Here is a 25,041-nt window from a genome sequence, read left to right on the forward strand (position 1 = left end):
CTTCTGGCAGGTAATTAAGAAAGATGAAACATTGTTGTTAACTTAATTAAGGAAACAGGACTGACCCAATATCAATTCCTGAGAGATATTACCTTAATAGTCTGTAAAGCTCCATAAATATCTAAGATAACAGTTTCTGCATGCAAATTGAAGATTTCATGTAATTTGAAAAAATGACAAATCAGTTTGAAGCCAAAAGTTTATCACAAACTGCCCAAATTTCTTATTCAGAAGCAAAAAGAAAGACTCTAGAAATCACAACTGTACATTCCCAGCTTACACTCTAAGTAAGAAACTGCAAAATCAGTATTTATTCTCAGATGTTCTTGTACTATATTGATAGCAAAACTCCAACTTGTGACTTAATAATTACCTGTGCTTACGCCACAGATGTAGTCAAAAAGTTGATGAACAGGCTTTCCAGTTAATTCTTCTAGTTTCCGTAGAGTCTGAAGTGCAACTAAACCCCTGAAACACAAATTTCCCTGTCACATACAACAGCAGTCTTATCATACATAGCTCTAACCATTTTTCAATCACCTTTGCTTCATTATAACTAATTATAATTGAATAACTCCAACAGTAAGAATCCTGAATACTTCAGGAAATAAAACAGCAGAACAGAGTTAAAACAGAATGATGAATACTAAGTATGAACAACATACTCAGGCATATCAAAAATAGTATTCAACAGCAACAGCCATATTGTTTTATAGCAACGGCTTGGGGGTGATCAACTTCTGTGGACATAGACTAAGGACAGATTTTAGCTGCATCCCAACTACAAAGCACTTAAATTTTGGTCTTAACAAGGCTATATAATGCTCCCTGGGGCATAGTATTTTCCAGTATGGGGTTTGCTTGGCTTCAATTCAATGTATCTGAAATAATGGGAGAGATGTATTAGAGACCATCAGATCTAGGCTTCTCTAGCATGAAGCAGTATCTGGCATGCTGAGAAGTGAACTGTGTTGGGACAGAGCGAGAGAACTGTGTATGGCAAAATGAGCACCAAAAAACCACCATTCAAGCAGAAATGCATAAAAAACCAATACCCATCCTTAGATAGTCAAGTGTAACATAAATCGCCTCTCTGGGCATTTATCTATCAAGGAGAGACTGAAATTTTACCTCTAGTTACAGTATTAAAAAGGTTACAACTATGTAAAAGCCCAGAAGTTTTACCTTGTTCCTCCTCCATCAATGGTGAGGACTCTGACTCCCCAGCCTTTCACAGGGTCTGTATATCCAATCAGAGCTAAAATTTCTCTAACAGCAGCCTGAAGACTTTCATCGTTAGCCTGCCTCAGCCGCAAAAGGCATGGGATCAATTTTTCCTGTTGATAAATACAAGGGTATTTCATTGTAACAATATGTTTCAACCAGAAAAATCCATTCTTAAATTTACTACTGTGGCATCAAAGTATAGAAGTAATATACTAGTTAAACTTGGAAGAAAACTTCTTCAAATCTGTATTTATCCATGGCTTTCCCTAACAAGGGAAAGAAAGGATGTCAATACTATGCTATACGCACCTCATTGCTATAGTAACTATCGGAATGAAACAATTAAGATGATATGTAAATATTTTGAATAGCTACGAAAGCTACAGTTACCAGTTTAGTTTTATTGCCTTAGTATCACCTCAGCCAAGAGTAAAATCCAGCAGGAAGCACACCCAGATTTGCTTAATAAGTACCACACTGCTTCAAAACAAGAAATGCCTTCTAATATCAAATACAATACTAATACTAATTACTAATATCAAAACAAAAATATAAAAGTCTTTCTCACACAGAGTATTTTTAAAATGTACATTACCACAAAGATATATAGCATTACAATAAAAATGGGAGTAGTGAATACACACTTTCATAATAACATAATTCACATATATTTATGTGAATGCCTGACCTGTACCCTGCTCAGATGATTCATCTGGCCTGCACTCCATTCCCAAAGGCTACTTTTCCAGAAATTCTACAATCTGTGTCACAGGTTTGTAACATCTTGTAAAAAAAGGCACAAGGTTGACAAATGCTATGATTAGCTAGTTCTTCTGGAATAGTCTACCACCCACCTCCTGCTGTCTCAATGCAGGGAAGGAAACAAGTAGGACTAGATTACGTGTACTTATTTGATGGTTCTCTTGCCATCTCCTTTCAAAGAAAGCATGTAAACAAGCATAGAAAGTACTGTGCACATGCAGATCAACTGTACAGCACATTCCCATCTGGGCGATGCCACAGAGGACACAGTGTACGACCTTTATCTACCACTGGAAAAAGCTATACCACCTTCCCACATGACCATGCCGTAGGCTTCTAAATTAAACATTGCAATCTCAAGAGCCTTGAGCTAAACTCCCAGCAGTTTACATATAAATCTGCTTGAACCAGCTAAAAACTTATAAAAAGAGACACTCAAACTGTAATCTTTGCAAATAGGAAATATGATTAGTTCACAAAAGCACAGAAGGAACATTTATGTTATTCTACATCAATCATTTGTCAGATTGTTTTTTATCTAAGCATAAAAACTATTTGCACCTTAATTGCAACTCCTCTGCTCTCTGGAAATTCTAGAAGATGATAGGTCAGTTCTTCAACCCTGTTGATGCAGACTCTTTGATCAGAGGATCTCCGCAGGGCTTGAACTAAAGCTCGAGTCCTGTTATCAATACTCACTCTTGCAATGATCTAAAGAAGACAAACAGACATAAAACTACTCTAAGAAACGTGTAAAATTTGTCAAGACTAATTTCAATGTGTTATTTTAAGATTTCTCAGAAGCAATGAACAGCATGTTGTACTACAGATCTTTTGCAGGTTCCAAGTAAACACTGCTTAAATAGTCAACAAAAACTTTTTGATTCTTTATTTAGTAGAAAACTAAATAAAGTTTACAGCAAGAATATCAAACAAACATGTCAGTATGTATTCAGATGGATTTTCAGGGCAACTCTCTGGTATTTAAACCATTAAAAAAACCATGAACTGTAAAATTACTATAACTACAAAAAAATAGCACAACTAGATCTGTCTGTAATTGTGGATTCTACACATATACCAACTAAATATATGTACCTACAACACACACACACACAGAGGTGTGCGCATATATATATACACACACTCTTTATACATAAACTTACATAAACATATCTTACATACTTACATAAAACATTTAATACTTATACACAGATGTATCTATATCTATCTATACTTACTTTTAAGTACATATATGTATTTGTAAGTTTACATATAGTATGCATATATAAAAAAAATCTATATAGTTATATATATAAAAACTATATAGTTTTACAAATGTACTTCTTTATCAAAGTACACAGAACAAATCACAGAACAATTTGGGTTGGAAAAGGCGTTAAAGATCATGGAGTTCCAACCTCCCTGCTGTAGGCAAGAACACCACATATACACATATACTTATATAGAAGTACAAGTACTTATCTGTAAGTAAAAGTATGTGTACATATGTATGTAAGTACATACACAGGTATACACTGATTTATGTAAGTAAATGCATGTGTATCTATGCTTACATAAAGGTACCTACACTAGTGTAGCATATATATATACACTTGTATAAAATATACATAGAAATAATATATAAATTAACACTAAACAAAGACTTGCCTTTTCTCTCTGAAGAGACAGATGCTTTTCCCTCTCTTCTGCAGCCTTGACTTCTTTTGCTTTGTCCTCATCACTCTTCTCAGAGACTTCTTGCTCTTGCTGTTTACTCTTTTCTGGTGAAACAACTTTTGTATCAGATCTTAACTTTGGAACCAACCCACCAATATAGCTGTCTACAAAAGCCTGTACGCTGTTACTGGGATACGAAAGAAAGCTGGCAATACTTTTTTTAGTGGAAACTGGGAGAGCAGTACTTGTCTTTTCAACACCCAGGGTCTCTGCTTCAGGAGCTGAAGTACCTGCCGAATCCACTCTCTTTTCTCCTCTTGTTACAGTCTTTGCTGATGAATCAAGCTTATTCCTCTCTTCACTTTCAGAGTCCTGTAATAAAGCATTCTTTTTTTTCCCTTGTTCCATAACAGTATTATCAAAGTATGAGTTGATATGATCAGCTACAAAGTTGTAAGTCTCTCCAAAACTTGTAGAAAAGTAGCTTATATGAAAAAGGGGATTTTTAGTAGATGCTGAAACTTCTGGAGTATCTTGACAAGTACCGCTTGGACTTGCTAACACAGATTCCAAGTTCTCACATGCACAAGTGGATTTCTTTGCAGCTGGGTCTCTGTTGCAATCGTCCTGAGTTTTGACATCTGTAACTTGTTTATCATTTTCTAGATTTGTGCTGACGTTATTTGCATCTGCACTACTTTTATTTGCTTTACCCAAAGTACCTGAGTGGGACTTTAATCGAGCTATCCGTGACACCAGTTCACTGTGAGTGCCAGACACGGCCTTTGAAACAGACTCTAAAGTATTCCTAATTCGTGACATGCGAATGCTCACCCCCGTAAGTCCTTTAGAAGAAGAAGTTAAAAGTTTGGAAACTCTGTAGTATAAAAACTCATGGCAATAAATGTACTTGTTATACCAAAATGTTCTGCTTCTGGCCCACTTACACCAAGGCTCACTTGTATGAAAAACTCTCAGGTGTGCAGCATGATTTATCCTCCAGCAGGCTTTAGGTCTATAGAAACACAGGTATTTGTTTCTCTGCTTCCACCAAAGATTTTTTGGGTTACCCAAAAAGAACAAATATGCGTCCAGGGACAAATGAACTGTCATTACTTATAAATAATTGCACGTTTTCTATGTTGCTTTCTACTTCATTCAATATGTCTACTTCATTCGAATATGTCAATAAATAAATCCCGTAATGTAGTGTTGTCTGAAAAACAAAAACAAAATGCAACAATGGAAACTCCAAACCAGAAACAAACTAAAATCACAGAGTTGTTTACAACAGATGAAACTTATGTATCTTTTTGGTAAAGACAGATAAACATTCAAATCAAATCACCTCATGAGAATATCTACTGCTCAGGACATTTGGTACCTCATCCCAACACTTCAACATGCTACTCTCTAAAGGCCAGTTTAAGCTCATCTTGAGCAATATGTGACACTTCTCAAAAGCCCTCAGTGTCATAGAAAAGTGATTAGTGCTTCTTCAGCAAATTATCTTGTGCAGACACAACGTTTCAAATGCCATTATATTACCACCCCTTGGCAGAATTCCTCACAGAGGAGAAGTGACATCAATACTTTGAGTAAAGTTCAACGAAACGCGCCCATCCTAAGAGCCAAGGGCAGTATATAATCCTTACTCTGCAAACCGCGCAACTGGTGGAGCAGCATTTTACACAGCACACCAGAGTTGTGCTAATACCGCAGGCACAAATCTATTATTTGCAGAAAAAGCAAACCCAGGCTTCTCCAGCCCCTGTGACAAATGCCGAGAAGGGTTGCCAGGCAGGCACGCAGGCCGACTCCACAGTGACAGCCGAGGCGACACCACCGCCGGCAGCGCCATCGTTACTTACGGTCTCCTCTGCCCCGCCGTGCCTGTCCCGCCGGGTGCTCGCCGCCCCTCGGCTATATAGGCCCGGGGGCCCTCCCGCCCCGGGGGCAGGCGCGGGCGCTGTTCCTGCCTTGCGCCATTTCCCAGAAACGCTGCCGAGAGCGGCAGCATAAACAAGCAGCGAGTCCGGGCCCCGCTGTCCCCGGCACAGCTCCCGTTACGCCAGCGAGCCCCGCCCGCCCGGCACGCGCTCATCGTGTTTCCCCCCGTCCTCAACTGCCCCGCGACCCGGCGGGGATGCGACTCGACCCGGCGGCGACGCGGCCCGTCCCGGCGGCGGTACCTGCTGGACGGTCGCTCCCGCCTGCCCCCTCTCCCCAGGCCGAGCGCCGGGCAGAGGCCGCGCCCTGACGCCCTCAGGAGCGGAGCCGCCCCGGCGGAGCGGGCGGGAGGCGGCGGGCCCACCACGACAACACCCGCGGCGCGCGGCACCGCCACTGCGCCTGCGCCCGCCCCGCGCGCCGGAAACAGCTGGGGCGCGCGCCAACGCCCCGCGAGCCGCCGCCGGGAAGGGAGGGGCGGGGAGGGGGAGCTGACGGAGGGTGGCTCGAGACGGCTCGCGGGGCGGGGGCGGGCGGCGCGAGGCCAGGGCCGGGCCGGGCTGGGGCTGCTGCGCCTGCGCGCGCGCCGGGGCGGGTGGCGACGTGCGGCGCGGCACGCGGGGGGGGCGGGGCGGCACGCGGGGGGCGGGGCGGTGTCTCCGGCCGGGGAGCGCCCCCGGGGCCGCCGAGGGCGGAGCGGTGAGAACGGGCCGGAGGGATTATCCCTTCCCAACCTCCCGCCCGCCAGACCAGACCAGACCGGGCTGCTCAAAGCCCCACCCAGCCTGGCTTTGAGCGTTGCCGTGGTCAAGGGATCCACATTCCGCGTCAACCTGTTCTGGTGCCTTACCACCCTCACAGTAAAGAATTTCTTCATGATATCTAACCTAAATTTCCCGTCTTTCAGTTTGTGCCCATTACTCACTGTTCTGTCACTATAGTTTCTGTCTTCTCTGGCTTCTACGTAGGTCCCTTTCAACTCCTGGAATTTGCTCTGAGGTCCCTACACGACCTTATCCACGCTGAGCAGCGCTGGCTTCCTCAGCCTGTCTTTGTAGGGAAGGAGCTCCGGTTCCCCTGCCAACTTCATGGCCCCCTCTGGCCTTGCTTCAAGACCTCCATGTCCTTCTTTTGAGGACCCCAGAGCTGGATGCAGCACTCCAGGTGGGGTCTCAGCAGAGCAGAGCAGAGCCGAGGGGCAGAATGCCCTCCCTGGCCCTGCTGCCCACACTGCTTTGGATGCAGCCCAGGCCGTGTCTGGCTCTCACGTCCAGCACAGCGGAGCGGGTTGTGCCCCGTGCTGGCAGCGCTGGGCCCTTGGTGCCGCCCCACCCTGTGGAGTCATTGGGGGCACGGGGCTGGGAAGAGGAGAAGGGCTTCCACCTAGCCTCTGGAGCTCCTTGGTGCAGGGGCCTCAGGAGTCTGCTCCCCACCATCTTCTGCTTAATGCTCAGGAAGTGATGACAGACATGTTTTTCATAGGTTGGACAGCGTTAGTGGGCACCTTGGTCTTCCCCAGCCAGGCTTCAGAGCAGCAGCATGCCCTGAGATTCCTGCCTGTGTGGCCTGCCTGAAACACAGCTTTAATGAAATTCCCAAAACTTCAGGTAACAATGGCAAAAAAGGATGGATGCACTGTGTGCTCATGTGGAACAATGGAGGCCTTACCGTGAGTGTTAGGAGGGTTGTGTCACACTTATGGTTTCAGATCCCAGTTGTCAGCTTCTGTTCTTCCTCACAAATAAAGAGGTAAAATTAATTTTCTCACCTTGCACTTTATTCTCCAAAGGACAATTTATACTCCCTACATATTGTAATTTTTATCATATATTTTTTATAAATTGAACAGGTTAAATTATCCACACCTCCCAGAGCAGGACATCCCTGTCTGGATGCCAGGTGCCCACCAAAATCACTCTGTCACCCTCAACTGGTCAGGGAAGGAAAAATAGAACAAAGGGCTTATGAATTGCGATAAAGACAGAGAGTGGTGGACAAATGGTGGATCACTCACCATTTAGCATCATGGGCAGAACTTGGGTGTTATAAATGCAATGGCAAATATCGGATTAACAAAGAAACAATTTATTAATAACACGATATCGATCATCAACAAAAAGAGAAAACCACAAAATAGGAAAATAGCAGCGCTGCACCGGGTGGATAGGGGTCTGCACACCAGGGTACAGGTCGCCCAAATCCACGCCGAACGGTCCTCAGTCCACCGTTTTATAGGATTTTTCTGCCCTTAGGCAGTCCAGGTGTCCAGGGTGGGCCGAATAGTCCGAATTTCTTTCCGATGGCCTTCCCGGATCTTGTCAAGTCCCGTTGATCCATTCCGGGAAGGTTCTTTCTTATGCCAATTGTACCAGTCAGTCTTATGTTGATTTCAGTGTGCATATTGTGCCAGGGCGTTGATGAAATCTGCATCGTCGTCAAGAAGGAATTCTCCTTACATTGGCGAGGAAGTGATTCTTATCGGGGCTGGCCAGCGTCTTTGTCCAGTCTGATGATCCTTGTCCTGTTTCGCAACTGAAGCCGTGCAGGCTGGGGGGGAACGGTTTGCTACCTACTGGACTTTACATTTTATTAACATCATTCTTATTATACATTGGATTATTATTTTATACACGAATTTTTACACCAAATTTATTACATTGGGGAAAGTTTCCCCAGCTTGGGGAAATTAGTTGTATTTATTACCAATCAAATCAGAGTAGGGTAATGAGAAATAAAATCAAGTCTTAAAACTTTCCTCCCACCCCTCCCTTCTTTCCAGGCTCAACTTCACTGCCAGATTCTCTCCCTGCTCCCCATACAGCTGAGCAGGGGATGAGCTGCAGTCAGTTCAACACGTACTGTCTCTGCCACCCCTTCTTCCTCAGTGGGAGGACTTCTCAACTCTTCCCGTGCTCCAGTGTGGGGTCCCTCCCACAGGAGATAGTCTTCCACAAGTTTCTCCAGTGTCAGTCCTTCCTATGGGCTGCAATTTTCACAAACCGCTCCAGTGAGCATCCCTTCCACAGAGTCAGTCCTTCAGGAACAGACTGTTCTGGTCTGGATCTCCTGCAGGGACACAGGTCCTGACAGGAAACCTGCCACTGTGTGGACTCCTCTGTCCATGGGGTCACAGATCCTGCCAAGAGCCTGCTCCAGTGCAGGTTTTCCTTTGAGTCATAGTCTCCTTCAGGCACCTGCCTGCTCTGGCATGGGATCTGCCCAGACTTTCAGGGGAATCTCTGCTCCAACACCTGGAGCACCTCCTCCCTCTCCTTCTTCAGTCACCCAAATGCCTTCAAAACTGTTCCTCTCACATATTCTCACCCCTCTCTCCCAGCTGCTGCTATGCAGAAGCTTTTACCCTTTCTTAATATGTTATCACAATGGCAATACCACTGTTATTGATGGGCTCAGCTTTGGTCAGTGGCAGGTTCATCTTGAAGGCTGCTGGAATTGACACCTTCCAACGCAGGGGCAGCTTCCAATGTTTTTATGTAGAAGCCCCCCTATTGTCCCGCTCCCTACTCTTCCCCACCAAAACATTAACCCAATGCAGTGACATTCAAGGCATGTCACTTCCTTGGTGAAGTACTCTGTGGCCAGAGTACAAATAACTCATGAACCACATATTATTAGGGTCCTTTTGCACAGTACAGGGCAGTTCATACCCAGGTGCTCATCTGTTCCTTACTAAATGTTTCCAGAGTTCCTGCTTTCTGTCCTGTTCTGCAGGTATGGTCTGCCTGCCTTGTTTGTAGATTACTACACACCCGGTTGTATTACCCAGTGGTGGTATATTTGTGTTTTAAAGATTTATCTGCTATTCTTTTATTTATCACAGGATTTCATTATATGTGCTTAAGCTCATTTTTAAACCAAGTATTTCAAACAGTAGTAGGATCTGCCCTAAGTGCCATATGCAGCAAAGCAGGGAAGTTTCACTGCCTGTTGATGTATGAGTTACTTCATGTAAAAAGCCTGAGAACTGTTATGAGAGCAACATGGTACAGATCATTTTAGAATGTGCAGCAGTGTTAGCTTAAGCAGCTTCCCTGGATGTTTTTGCTCTTCTGTAAGCCCCAGGGCTCTAGTGCATATGCTAGTGTGCTGAAGCGAGTTGGATCTCATCTGCTGACTTAAGAAGCAGTGGCTCATCTGAAGCCACAGTCTGAGCTGGCTTTAAGCAGGGTAGCTTACTTTCTTACAACAAAAGCTAAGGCAAAACAAGACCTACAACTTCAGTAAGAAGGAAGTTTGGACATGATAAGCTTCATCCTGCCAGGGCACATCCTGCTTCTCTATGACTGGCAAATAAGGTCTTGGAGGTAGGAGGCAACTGATCCCTTTTAGCTGCACATGGTTCCTGCCTAAACAGTCGCACTTTATCCCATAATCTCATTGTAGAATTCTCTCCTGTGCCTGCTCAGACATTCGTGTCACCACTGGGATGTGTACGGTGGTATGTTGATTCATACCTTTGCTAAGGATAAGATTCAAGGATTTCACATTTCTGGTCCAATCACAGACCCGTGTGTTCTTGCCACATTGCTCTCCCCAAGGATAAGCAGCCATGTCTGACCTGACATGTTCAGAGGCGCATGATTCATCAGCTTCTCAAAACAACTATGAAACAATACAAGAGAACTGAAAAACACTGGACAGGAAAAGATAAATTTATGTATTCCCAGGCACAAATTCTGCCAAACATTTTGCCAATATTGTATTCTTTACTGTAGTCATGACATCAAGAAGAAGTGATGTCAAATTTATTTAATAGACTAATTTTATAACCTCTCCTAGTAGTCAAAGATGAGTTCATTCTGTTTGACTAAATACCTGCTTTTTAGATAAGAGAGATGAATCCACATGTGGTTTTCAGATAGTGGCCAACTATTTTTTTGACATTATATAGTGAAATCTCATTTAAATATAATATATATATTATATAATCTCATTTAAATAATTTTGAGAGATATTTAAATTTTAATAGGATGTACATTAGCTATTTGAAAAATACTTCCATTTCAGTACTTTCCGTGGGAAGTATCAAGAAAGAAATCTGTTGTTGTTATTATTGATGGGGTTTTGTTGATCTCTATTAGATTGCATACCCAGCAGTCCAGCTCTTTCAGAGTGGTCCCTTGAAACATGATTATTTTCAGTTTAGGACAACACTGAGAGTAGTTTGATTTTAATGCATTCTATCTCTGTTACTAAATCAAAAAAATCAAAGGCTTTCAAAACATTTTCTCATTATATCTGTTAATACATGTTTTTGTAGGTAGGATGAAAACTTGTAAATCAAGTTACACATCAATTGTGGTGAATCTTCCTGTTTTAAAGAGGATTCTTTGGTGTGCATGATTTTTGTCACATTATAGCCAAAGTGTTGTGGTGTCAATAATTCAGGTGAGTTAATTGTATTCATTTATAGGCATGCTATACTTTTCAGTGCCATTAATTACTTCTAACATTCATATTTGTATATTTGTCTTGAACTGCTTCTTGGAGAGAAAGTCATAATGGGTTATGAGGCAGTTTGATAAAAATTGGATATTTACCAGAAATAATGGTTCCAAAATTTGTCAGTCTAGGATTCTCACTCTTGATCTATGAAATATGTAAATTTTTATTTTGAGAAAATAGTATTGCACATACTCTCACGGTATGTTTGATAAAAAGCTATTATATGAATAGCATTTTTATATATAGCATTAGTTTATTTTTACTTGCCATATTGATTATGGATGGTATTCTGAAAATACAGAACTATCACCTAAGAGACTCAAACAAACTTTTAAAAAATGCTATTATTTCAAAGTACTATGGCAAGGTAACATATACTGGTAGAGGAGTGCTCTGCTAATAATGGTGTCTGAGGTATTGCTTAAATGTAACATTTTCCGTCCAGCTTTAGGGAAAACACTGTTTTCGATTTTCATCAGCATAATATGACATGGACAGAAGCTGAGTAGTGCTAGCAAGTATTTTAGGCTTTGCAAACATTAGTATTCTGCCTCTTAACACTAGATGGCAGACAAAAATGGGAAAACATTTCCTTGTTTTCAAGGATAGAATATTGAATAATTAATTTCCAACTTGAATGAACATTCACTGAAAGCTCTCAAAGTAATAAGAAGTAAGATGATTAAACACATGCTTATGACAGCATGGATACTTTCTTCAACCTTTCATTTGTATGTGTTTTTTGGTACAAACACTCTCTACATTATTTTCTTATTGCTTTTTTATCTCTTACTTCCCCTCAATATTTTGCTCTTGTCAAAGACTTAAAAATTCTTGAAGCCTTAGAAAGGGTTAAGCAACTCAATTAAAAGAGAAACTTTCAAAAAAAACCTGTCCTTGCCAGGTAGTCACATCATTGTGAAATTGTCTTCTGTAAATCCAAAGAGCAGATGATGTAAGGCTTCCATTGGAGCTGCTTGATATCTGTGCCTTGCATTAGTTGCCCAGTGTAATTGGGCTCCTTTACTCTTTATTGTCATTGAATCTTAGACAATAATTAAAAGTAACATGTTTGCTAAGGGGGCAACTCTCTTAATAAAATAGTATAAATTAATGTGCCAAATATTATGTAATCAGTTCACCTAGAAGCCAGTGAATATTTTGGGTTGTTATCCCCTTCTTTTCATACATCCTCCAAAAAAGAAGGGTTAGAATCCCCAAGATTCTGAATATCTGAAATGTCAGTTCTTTTAGATAATCCTGATGTGCATACACAGTACTAGAACCATAACAAATCTCACCAAATCCCACCTCATCTTTTTTTCTCAATGCTTGTACTGTGACTGCAGAGTTAGAAATCCAGGCTGACTATTTCCAGTGCTGGCAGCTTTATGGACTGAAATCAGAAAAGACCCAAGTTATTTCCATGGTGTTTCCATGGTGGAGGTATTCCAAATGAGGAAGGTAAATGGATTGGAATTGAAGGGTATGTGCAAAAGTAAGTATGACTTGCCTGCTTCACAGTTAGAAAGTCAGCCACAAAGATGTCCATAGCTGCTGGGTTGGGTTTCTCAGATTATTCTTGTTACACAATAGCTTTTGGTATAAAAGGTATATCTATAAGCAAATATCAGACTGTGGCACTCCCCTTCTCATAGGAGTACTTCATGCACAAGAATACATTCCAGGGCTTCTTCTTGGTTTCATGAATTCTTATATTTGTAGTCACCTAGTTTCAGTAAGAGGAGAAAGCATTTTCCGTTCTGCCTTGTCAATAAGTTGGTTAACAGGAAATTCTCTTAAGAAATCAGAAGTGCATATTTAAACCTGAAAAATAATACTGATCCCTTTTTCTTGCACCACCTGGGTAAATATTCCACTGAAAATAATCCTTTCCTAGATACTGTTAATGGCCTTATTCCTGTTCCTCTTCCCTCCTGTTCCTGCTGTTCCTCCTCTCCTCACCCAGAGACTCCATTTCCTCACCCTATTGGAAAGCACTAGACAATTTTCAGCCTGTTTCTTGAATGAGTGCTTGTAAGACATGAGTTAGAGACTCTGCATTTTGCATGCATAAAGGTACCTGGCTCTTGTGAGGAGTTAAGGCTCTAGATTACCATTAGAATCTGGAATTTAGCTATGTCTTTCTCTGTTCATTTTCCTGCTTTGCTAAATCCAAGCAGTCTCATGCTTCCCACACAACATAAGGGTGCTTGGGTCCCTAAATCAGGGATCCTCAGGACCTGAAGTCCTTTACATGTCTGTCCTTGATTTCCTGTGCCTCCACTGCTCATAGCTGATGGTCTCTACCCTTTTGTGCATTCTAGAACTCTATCTGCCAAAACAAGAGTGTACCAATCAAATAATTATATACTAGATATGAATAATGTAGGTGATTACTTAGAATTCAACATTTAGACTCATGCTAGAGGTCATATTATAAATTCCTCTTCAGCCCCCTATGATTATCATAAGAGTCATTCTGTTACCTTTCAGCACTCAAGAAATTGTTGCTGTGAATTTTGTTACTGCAGCATCTGGTTGAGTGTATGATTGTAAAAAGTATCACCCAAGGTTTTTGGCGTAAATGGAAGGAGATCAAAATGCACAGTCTGCTGGAGTTAATTCACTGTCCACAGTGTTTGAAACTGCTTACTCAGTATTGCTGGAGAAACTGACTGTCGTTTTTATTTACATTGTCTTTTAATTCAGTTATTGACATATGGCTGATCTTTGCTCTGGACCTCTAAGTATTGTATTAGGTACCATCTTAGCATTTTTGCCTTTATTAAAAAACTCTTTATAATTTCTCATCTATGGGAAAAAGTGTTTTGTAATCCTTCATCAAAACCAGTTTATCATAGTTCTTTCTCCTAAAGTTACACATTATTTCTCAATTTTTCTTTGCTCTGACCAGCCTTGGTGAAGCTCCTTATCTGTCAGTTGTTTTCCACGACCCTAGTGGCAGGTGAGCTGTCAGGCCATTTAGCTTCTTAATAGAGAACCCAGACTGTCTGGAATACTGTAAATGAAAAAGACAGTTTTTGGCAGAAGCCTGTGTAACCGGTTTATAATGATTTATTTCTGTCTGAAAATAGCCTGATGGAAGTTGTACAAGAATGAGTAAAAGCTCTGTACTCTGTGGGTAAACACGTTATTGAAATTGCATGAAATTTTACAGCAGCAATAGGAAAGAAGCATTACTTAGAGAATGGCTTACAAATTGTGGAAGATAATTCTAGCACCATAACAAGTACATGAATTAAGTAAACTAATTCCAGGCTTTGGACCCAGTAGTACCCTTACTCACTGCTGTCAGCAGCACCTGTAAAATCAGAAACTTACCTAAAGAATGATGTCGGCAATAGCGAATAATAAAGTTCGTACTGAAACAGGTTAAAAAGTTGTGTTTCAGATGTAATCTCCCTAGGGATTGAAAAGAGGCACGTAGTACTCTACGTAGTTAGTGGTACTGTTTTGTGGTGAGTATCTGGGACGTGCCTAGTTACAAGTCACAGGGGGCCCATACACATGTTTTTTTCCCCCTGGCTTTAGTGCCTGGGGCTAGTTCCTTCTGGAGGATGCACTCAATTTAGGAAGGTCTTGTTCCAAAATATTGCCTAACAGTAGATATTGTTGTTTGATGTGTTGCAGTCATACATTCTAAGGCTGTGTAGACCTGCATTTTTTTAATGTAGCCTTTAATCTCCTGAAGTAATGCCCTCTTCCTTTAAATACACTGTACATTTGAGAAATGAACATAGTTTCTTATAAAGTGAAAGACTTCCAGGTTATGTGTGTGCAGGAGATGATCATTTACAAACACATAACACATGTACACCAAACACAGATATGCACAGTTCTCTTTTGGTGTATAAACTGGGATAGCAGGACAAAATGTTGTTCTGTGTTCATTATAATGTTAATTTGAAAAGTTAATGGTGGTTTCTAGTTCATCTTGACTGGAAATGGATGAGATTTTGGGTTGTCCTGACATTTTCTAATATTCTTTTGGCTTTGCTAAGAGCTCTCTTTCCTGCCCAGAAGTGGTTTTGTCGAAATCAAGGCTTAACTCTTTCTGAGGAATAAAGTTATTGATGCTATTTGTCATTTTGTGTCTCCTTGTGTGGTGACAGTGGCATTGGTAGCTGTCTACATTGCATGATTCATTGTACGCTGTCTGTAATAGTGTCTATAATGTATTTGTCTCTGTCTTCTATTGGGACATTGCCTTTAGAGGTAACTTTCTAACTATATAAAGTTGAAGTGCACTGTTAAGCCTGGTCCAAAGAACCTTGTATATTAATATAACTACTGTACTAATGGTGGGGTTTTTTTTAAGAATACAGAAATTCTTAAAAAATTTCCTACAGAAATGTAGGAGATTGTACGGCATCATTAAGGTGTACATAATTTTAGTCTAGTAAAAAAGACACTTACAGCAAATTAGCTTATCCATCATGTTCTGGAAATAAACAACGTTACATCAGGGAAAAATACGGACCTACGTTGCTGTAAATGCATCTGTGCTACAGGCTAAGTATTGAATGGTATTTATGTGTTACTTTGACTAATCTCCTGTAGGAAAGAATCCATTTTCTATCCATTGCACTACTTCCAGAAGCAGTTCTCATAACATTTCATGCTACTGATATGCATTTACATTACTTAATACATCTCCTCAAACCTAGTCTCTATCAATAGGGCAATTTTGCAATGCAATGTTGGTTCCTTTTATCTGCCCTAGAATATATTTCTAAGTAAGTATTTTATGTAAAAAAAATATTAAGAAGTAAGTGTTTCTACCATCTTCTTGGTAACCGAATCTTTTACTGCACATTCTGGTCCTTTCCTCCCTATAAGGCCTATGGAAGCTGTTTTTATATTTTAATGTTTGAAAATAAATAGAATCACATCAGCACTAAAGAAAAGAAATAATTCTTGATTTCTCTGAAATCCTCTAAAGATGTAGCAAATCGTGGAAAAAATTGTTTTTCTTAATTAGTTGGTTTTCATGACTTGACAAGTGCAGTAACAATAATCTACTAGCTCTTCACAGAATCTCACTGAGAAAAGAGGCAGATCTGGGTTTCTTATATCAAAAGCAGACAGCAATATTTTCCACTTGATCTTTTCTTAAATAGGAACATTTTAGAACTTATTTATCCATACCAAAGTAAAAGACTGCAAACCTATTCCTTCACAAGTTGTATTTAATAAGTAATATTTCTCAAAAATTAAACAGTTTCTGGGTTTTAGGAACGGGTCGAAGGCATTTAACCCTAAAATGCATATATTCCTACTTCAGCATATATTCCTTGCTTGGCTTGGCAAAAAAAAAAAAAAAAAAAAAAAAAAAAATCTGCAATGCACTGCAATTCATGCAGTTTTTGGAAGACAAAGGTTGTGATGGATGATTGACACACACACAGGTCACGTGGAATTCATAGGTCAGGGGAAGTGCTTATTCCCCACCAACTCAGCACTCCTCACTCACCACACATGAAATATTTCCTGGAGCCCCTGTACAGGGAAGGTGTTGATGAGCATGAGGCAGCTCAGCATGGCACCATAAAGATGATCAGAGGGCTGGAATGGAAGATGTAGCCTCGTGAGGGAGGCTGAGTGAGCTGGGCACCAGGGGGTGCAACAATAAAGAGCGTGGTAAAATAGCTATTTTCTTAAGGTAGGGTAAACCCCAGAAATATGGACAGTGAGGAAATCTTAGCTCTCTTCCAATACTGGGAACTCCATTTTTGTGCAACATCAGACAGGGTCTACATGGATCTTCCCCTGCACAGATGTCAACTGTGGAAAGGTTCCTCCTTCTTCCTACAACATGAAGCCTTTTCTTTTGTGGGGCAAACATGTATTTTCTCCTGACAGGAAATATTCACCACTGTCAGCACAGGCTTTAAGTACAAGGTCCAGTAGAAGAGGGTTCAAGATCACTAACTCCTTGAATAGAACATTTTCCTCAATACTCAATGCAGCTTGTTCAGCCTGGAGGAGAGACAGCTTCAGAGGTACTAACAGTGCCCCTGCAGTGCCTAGGAGGATGCTGGCAAGAGGTCTGAGGCAGGTTTTTACTTAAGTCATGCCAGAAGAACGAGAGAAGGTGGCTTGAATAAGGGGAGGATCTGGTGGCGTATAAAGAAAGCTTTTTCACAATGAAAATAAGCATTTGTACCAAGTTACCTAGGAAGGTTTGGGGTTCTAAGCTCTTGGTGGTTTTCAAGAGCTGACTGGACAGACCCTGGGCAAAGTGCTCTGAATTTAGTGTTGTCCCTGCCTTGAGCAGCTGTGTGATTCTGAAATTCAGAGCAGATAGCTAAGTTGGAGTCTTAATCTGTGAGCTGAATCTCTCCCTTTAGCTAACTAGCAGATATTAGATGACAGTCCACAATGACAAGTTCAGTTGAAGCTAATTAAAATAATTTAGGGAAAGAATTTAACTTGAACTGATACAGTTTGTAATAAAGCAAAACTGGGCAATGGGAGGACAATATTGGCATAAAAGAACAGCTAAAGGCTACTTAAACATTTTCATCTGTTATCTTAATTTTCTTTTCTCAACAAGTTATATTCCCAGAGTGGATTAAATTTCAGTTTAACATTATTCTGACTATCTGCTTGCATGGATGAAAAAGACTGAAAGGGCACAATTATAAAATTATGAAACCATTAGCGTATATTGAACTGATTATATGCAAGATGGAATAGAGTCTTACATCACTAGGACAATTTGTACAAGGAGGGCCATCGCCCTTTTTAGACACATAGTGAAGCCTACTTGTTTCACAGTGTGCTTGTCCTTTAGCCTGTGTCCACATGCTGGATCCAACACCTGGGCTGTTGCCCAGACACTGTGTGTGCTGTGTGCATGTGTAGACCTGAGGAGGAGTTGTGTGTTCCCAGGGATCTTGTTGGACCATTCTGTGTATAGCTGATAAAACACATTGGCCTGAAATATATGTCTATCCATACCTTATGCATTGTATAAGGTATGTATGATATATTATATCATACAAATAGGTATGATATTCTGGTTAGTCTTCCAACAGTATCCCAGAATTAACTTCTGTTGCATATACTGGGCTTTTTTGCATATAATTTGATATTGAAATATAATAATAAAATACAAATTTATGTTTATCTTCCATACCTGACCCTGAACTTAATATTATCTTCAACATGTTCCTGTTTCAACCCACTTAATCCTAGCTCTGCTGAGATATATGTGTTTACATCATATCTTGCTGGAAGACTAAAGATCCCACTTGGCTGTTTGTTGTGGAGTGAAGATGGTCAAGGTAAGTTATTTTGGAGCACACAACTGAAACTTAGTCTCCATCAGAAGACAGAACCTGAGATTAGCCCAGCTGCTCTCCAGTGCAGTGTTTGTCACCAGCAGCATCTCCAGGGGTTTATTGTTTGTGGCCGATTCATTTACTCTTCTGCAAGTTGCTGGATGAAGGGAGAGTGAGGGTTAAGGCAAACCCTTTTGTTCCCTTATGGTCTTGCTATGCTATTTCCCAGTAATTGAGATAGATTCCAAATTGAGGGGGAAAACTAAAAGGAAAGAACCTCAGGAATCCAAGCTTCCGACAAATAGGCCTTAATTTAGGAAAAAAAATCAGATATATTAGATTAAGTTGTGATTCATACTCTTTGCAACACAGTCTTAGAGAAAAGCTTTTGTAGACTCAGGCAGCTGCAGCAGTGTTCAGCCAAGTCTAGATTATGGATACTTACAGCTGCTGTCAGTGGAAAACTTTCCTGAGGTTGTTCAGCTTCTCTGTTGTCTGGTCTCATAGTCTTACCCTTTCAAGCGCTATTAACATCCGTTGCATGGTGGCAAATAAGGGGGAAAGAGGGAGAGAAAAGAGCTCATGTAGGTTTTATAAACTTTTGTAGTCTACCTCAGCATTCTATTTATGTATTTTGCCCTTCATCTGTCTGTTGGTACCTGAAAATGTTTAGTGGCAAAGAATGCTGTGAGCTTCCTGAGCTGGTCTTATAATGTAGTTGTGATCACAGTGATTAATCAGCTTAGGTGCAGTATTATGTACTATATATGCAGCATGGATATTGCTTTTCATCCTACTGGTTTCCTCTTCAGAAAGACTTCAAATTACCAGTCTCTTGACTGTAACCAGAAGGATATGAGTGCCCTAGCTTCAAGTAAATATCTGTTATTTTTCATATTAAACTAATCAATTAAATTAAATCTCTCTTTTGTGATAAAGTGGGCAGACTGAGAGATTAAAAATATGAAATCAGTTTAAATTTTCTATTCTTATCTGCCACAACTTTATTCAAAAGTCATACTCCAAAGCTGAAGAACAACGAATTTCCTGCATTCATGATACCACTTACTCCACGGAAATGAAAAGGTTTAGGATACTGAAAAATCACCTCACAGACTTTAGCACTATAATAGAATAGAGACCTTTTGGTATTGTTTCATCATAGAGACCTTTTCCACAGTTGGATTTGCTACTGAATTTTCACTTTTTTTTTAAAATTCTCAGTAGATTCACAGTCCCAATAAAAGTAATTTATTTCACATGTGTTATTTTTCATTTTGCTGAGAAAAAAACTCTAAGTCTTGACCTTGTCTTGAAATAAAAATATTATTTTTAGGGCAGTACAAATATTTTTCTTTTTATTTTAGAACCAGGTGGCTCCAAAAAAGAGAAGAAGGAAAAAAAGGGCTATGGAAAAATGCATTTCTTTGTGCTGCATTTAGGATGTGGTCATGCCCCAGGAGCCTGGAGGTTGCTGTTACAATGTGCCTGAGCTCAGGGACCCAATTTTATCTACGTATAAACCTTCCTTCCTCCCACTTCTCCTGAAGCATGCTCCTCTGGTTTGCGTAGAAAAATTTTTGCAAGAGCTCCCCTGAGTAAGGTCATTTAAGTATGAGTCTGGTCACAGCTATTTACAAGTTCAGAGTTTTGACTGAAGTGAGTAATTGAATCACATTGAGCCTCTGAAGTTTGCCTTTTATTTATATATTTCCCCCAATTGTGTGGCTCAGTCTGCCATTGGCTGCTGTCCCTGCAGCCTAGCTGAGGGCTCTGCAGTTACATAAGGCTCTGTCTGCTGGGAGCCTATATAAAGCCTTTTTGCATGCCAGCAAGAGACAGAATTTTATCACGATCCAAGTCCCACTGCTTTAGTTCGCATGAGCAGGAAGATTTCCTTGAAGATACCCTGAAACTTGAACCCAGGCTGGTTTGTTTGCCAGCCAGTGCTTCACAGCTGTCAACCTGAGTCGCAAGTGGCAGCTACTGTGAGTAGCCTCTGTGCATTATGAAGAATTTTTCATTTCCTATGCAGGATAACACACATCAGACCGAGAGTCCTCCTCCTCACAGATTCCTGAGTTTGACAAATCAGTCAGATCCTATCGGAAGACCAGAAAGAGATGAGCAATTAGCTCAAGTAGAGATTGCTGTACTGGGGGTCATATTTCTGACAGCGTCTGTGGGCAATTTCATTCTCATACTAGTGCTGTGGCGAAGAAGGAAGAAGCTGTCTAGGATGTATGTGTTCATGCTTCACCTCAGCATTGCTGACTTAGTGGTAGCCTTTTTCCAAGTGCTGCCTCAACTCATATGGGATATTACAGATGTTTTCATAGGGCCAGATTTCTTGTGCAGAATTATCAAGTATCTACAATTGCTGGGCATGTTTGCCTCTACTTATATGATAGTGGTCATGACAGTGGACAGATATCAAGCCGTTTGCTACCCTATGGTTACTTTCCAAAAGAAGCGAGCCCTCTGGAACATCCCCATTTGCACCAGCTGGTCTATAGCACTGATTCTTAGCCTACCACAGGTATTCATCTTTTCTAAGACTGAAATATCTCCAGGTGTCTTTGAATGTTGGGGTGAATTTATTCAGCCTTGGGGCCCAAGGGCATATGTGACTTGGATTTTTGTAGTTATATTCTTCATTCCCTCAGCAATTCTTCTCACGTGCCAGATCAAGATTTGCAAAATAATCAGAAGAAATATAAATCTGAAAAAACAGAATGAATGTGAAGCAACAAATCAGAGTCAAGTCCTGCCATCCCGAGCAAGCAGTGTTAACTGTATTTCAAAAGCTATGATCAAGACAGTAAAAATGACAGTGGTGACAGTTGTTGCCTATGTTCTCTGTTGGTCTCCTTTCTTCATTGCACAGCTGTGGTCTGTGTGGTTCCCCAGCATCCTGACTGAAGGTAAGATGCTCTCCCTCCTCAGTCATAGTGGCAGAGCAGGCTAGCACACTGCTGTCGAGTCCTTTATGTTTGCATTTTGCTTTTGTGTAAAGCTTGCATGTGGTCATTTGAAGAGGATTAAAAAAAAATACCTGGACTGATTATCTCCTGTATTCAATTAGGTACAGGGAACTTCTTGTGTTATGTGATCAAAACATCATATGTCTATTTTGTGTGTGTGTCTTGATTGATTAACAATTTAAAAATTCATGAACAGCATAGTGAAGTATCATGCTTCAGCAAAGCCTCAGACTTTTAGAGGCTTTAGCTATTATAGCAGCAGTATTTTGGGTTCTTGAGGTGAAAAAGAGCAATTGACTATTCAAAGTCATAAAATTATTTCTTATTTACTGGGTAGAACAGTGATGTTGTAAGACATCAGATTTTTTATAATATTGAAATCATATTGATGAAATCTCTGTAGTAAACTATGAAACAACCAAAAGTTGTCAACCAGCTGTTTATAAGCTATTTATAAAGCAAAAAAACCCCAAGCCTGAGTGAGTTATCAAGCACCATGGGGTAAACAAGAATAATCTTGTCAAACTTATGCTATTGCCTCTTTGTGAAGAGCAGACTCTATATGTGACTTTAAATTCATCTATTCTAAATAAAGGTTAAAAAAAAGGAAAAAAAATAAAATAGTCCTGCCTGGTAAAAACTGTCGTTTCTGAACTTTGTTTTAAGAATTCTTCCTGTCAGAATGAATTTGAGTCTTATTCTACATACACTTATGTCAAAATATATATCTGTATTTATTTGTATCTGTTTAACAGCTTAGTAATTGCTTTTAAAATTAATGGAACTACATCAAAAAAAGAGCTATATTAAGCCATTTAACTCTGAATGCATACACTAAAGTGTGCTTTATACCTCAAGCAATTGCAAATTGCATTGAAATGGGAATTTCCTACTATTAGATTAGCTCTAATATATGAATAGATACAGCAAAAAGCAGCAGACTGTGCAAATGTGACTTATTTGTAAGAGTGTTTAATTTAGTCTCTTATTCCTTTAAATCTTTTGTTCTAGGTTCAGCATTCACCATTATAATGCTCCTTGGCAATCTAAATAGTTGTGCCAACCCATGGATTTACATGTATTTCTGTGGCCAGATTCCTTATTGCACAAATAAGCAGCTGGAGAATACCTCAGCTCAAGAGGAATCCATGCTCACGGGGAGCATTCATCTCGTGGACAGAGACCCTGAGGAAAACAGTATTTCTGCATAAATGCTGAGAGCTTTTTATTGTTTTGTTACATCCCTCTGTTCACAAGACATATTGATATTTTACTACCATCCCTTATTTTGTGGTTGAGGAAGTTGAAAATTGTTTTTTCTTGTAAAAATATATTTCTCTGCAGCCCTGTAGCATATACAGGAAGTTTCTGTGTTGTGCAAGCCTGACTCAATGCTTCAATCACCACTGTTTTATCAGAATGAATTCCTGTAAAGACTGACAAAGAGACATAAAGGTATCTTAGATATTTTGTGTCCTAAAGTACTTCCCCATCTATGATTCTGCATTTCTAAGTAGTAAAATTTTACTAAAACCTGGTCCAACAAATTGAAGCATAACTGAATAGGAACTTGATATAATTAAACTTGAATATGTTTTCAGAGTGAACCATGAATTGCTCATCATTCTGGTGTAATTGGAGGTCAGTGACAAATCTTGAGAAGGCAGCACAAAGTCAGAAAAAGCTTTTGCCAGCTCTTACTAGCACCTGGCTTAAATTAACTCTTTATGTACATTTATAAAATGCCAAATAGCTTTATATAATTTTTTTAAAAATAAATTTGGTGTGCTTGTGACATTGAACCCCCTACTTCAGTTTCAAATTTCATTGTGGATCACAGGTATCAGCAGCATAGCAGCAGTTCAGGCTTTTTGGCTTCACATGATGGGATTTGGTTTTCCATGCATTTCCAGATGTGCAATCAGTTAGCTGGACACCTACATACCCCCTATACACACACACATATACATACTCTAAATAAAAGTGGGTGCCAAGAGTGTACACTTTCATTTGGCATTCAAACTCATTTGTTCTAGCATGGGATTTATTGACAGAGAATCAATTATTATTCAATTCCTTAGTACGCCTTTAGGTTCAAATTCAAATATTTCCCTTTGCTGTAAAAATAAATCTGCATATCTTTATCTCAAATGCCATTTGGTTGCTGTTTTGTGGATGTTATATGCAGGTAGCTCTTCATTTTGTTTCAATATCTGCAATCTGATCAGAGAAATATGAAAGGAATATGAGCAAGGGTCTTTCAGGTAAGAATGCATCTGCATTCCCAGAGACATTTGGGGCCCTTACATCTGGCGATGTGTAATGTATCTACATTATACAGTGTTTCATCACTTTTCAGTTTTATGAGTGCTCACAGTCTCAGATATCAGCAGAAAAATGATAAATATGTGGGGTTTTAATAGTCTTTAAATTGTAGTCAAATAAATATTTATTTAAACTAAATACTGATCACATAGAACTTTAAAGGTATTACTTCTACTAATCATATTTCTGCATTTCTGATGTATTTCTTACTGACTCTATAAGTAATTCAAGAGAGGTGGATTTTGCAAATAACAGTACCTCGATGTGTTCGTTAAAAGTCTGAGAGCAAAGTTAACTGTCCCTATCTCAGACATTTTGATCATGTGCTGAATGAAATATCAGAACTTCTAAAGTTCAGTGATGATTGTTCAGTGTCTATAACATTCAAAACACTTATATTTTTGTCTCTCAAGTGCTTTCTTTCTGATTTTTTAATTTTCCTTCCCTTGATATCAGTCCTGCTCCTGAAAAGCAAATTAAATATTACTGTACTATGATGCAAACTACAGGCTATGGATACTTTTAGTTTCAGTCTGTCAGGAGGTATTTGCACACAAATATTCCTGCTTTTCCTCTTAGGAAAAGAAACGGGGCTGCATTTTCCAAATGTATGTCCTTATCCCACATACCCTGCCCTGCCTACCTCATGAGTAGCACTGACTAACAGTCTCAGTGGGCAGTTTGGTTCAGGTACACTTTTTTTCCATCAGAACTCATTTTCAAATGATGGAAAATTAATTTGAGTAACTTTTTTCCTTTTCCTTTTTATTTTTTTTTAAATCTTGTGGCCCTTACAGGACTTCTCTTATTTCTTAAAACAAAAACAAAAACCAAAACAAAAAAAAAAAAAAAAAACAAAAAAAACCACCAAAAAAAAAAAAAAAAAAACCACCCCAAAAAAACCCACCAAAAACCAAAAAACACCCTCAAACACCCTCACAAGACAATTAAAAATATAATAAAATTTTCTCTTTTTAAATTTAACCATCAGTGTTCTAGGAAGTTGTAGTCTGAGCAACTTGTGCCCTTGTTGTACTCTATATTTTGAGTCTTTGTCTGAACTATATATTTTTTCTATTCACTGCACTTAGATTTCCAACAGGTATTGCAGTATCTCATTAAGAGAGAGGGTTGACTTTGGCACAACACTGTAGTCTGGCCAAGGTGTTTAATCCATATGGGAGAATCAGTAACTCAAACATATGAGTCCCCAGAGGAAGCCCATAAAAAAGAAAAAAATCCAGTTACCAGATGAAAGCCTTTATCATCAAAGCCTAGATTCTGTTTTCTCACACAAATAAATTCTGAGTAGAAAAATACCTAGTGTTCCCAATCTT

At 39.8% G+C, this 25,041-nt stretch overlaps 2 protein-coding genes across 2 annotated transcripts in view; one reads left to right on the forward strand and one right to left on the reverse strand.

The window, feature by feature from the left end:
- Positions 1 to 5,991, reverse strand: part of PNPLA8 (patatin like domain 8, phospholipase A2) — a 35,739-nt gene extending 29,748 nt beyond the window's left edge. Inside the window, exons 1-5 of the mRNA XM_083859976.1 lie at positions 5,862 to 5,991; positions 3,661 to 4,885; positions 2,551 to 2,700; positions 1,186 to 1,337; positions 374 to 468 (exon numbers count right to left, since the gene is read on the reverse strand). Of these exons, the coding sequence (XP_083716102.1) occupies positions 374 to 468; positions 1,186 to 1,337; positions 2,551 to 2,700; positions 3,661 to 4,782 (1,519 nt within the window). The 5' untranslated portion in view covers positions 4,783 to 4,885; positions 5,862 to 5,991. The remainder of the gene's footprint in view (positions 1 to 373; positions 469 to 1,185; positions 1,338 to 2,550; positions 2,701 to 3,660; positions 4,886 to 5,861) is intronic.
- A 14,259-nt stretch (positions 5,992 to 20,250) lies between these two features.
- LOC310908560 (arg8-vasotocin receptor-like) lies at positions 20,251 to 23,485 on the forward strand. The gene is made up of 2 exons (XM_083859712.1): positions 20,251 to 21,319; positions 22,391 to 23,485. The coding sequence occupies exons 1-2, from the start codon at positions 20,404 to 20,406 to the stop codon at positions 22,588 to 22,590; spliced, it is 1,116 nt and encodes a 371-aa protein (XP_083715838.1). The 5' UTR covers positions 20,251 to 20,403; the 3' UTR covers positions 22,591 to 23,485.
- The last annotated feature ends 1,556 nt before the right edge of the window (positions 23,486 to 25,041 follow it).

Source organism: Zosterops lateralis, assembly GCF_965231275.1.
Source record: "Zosterops lateralis genome assembly, chromosome: 4".
Classification (NCBI taxonomy): Eukaryota; Metazoa; Chordata; class Aves; order Passeriformes; family Zosteropidae; genus Zosterops; species Zosterops lateralis.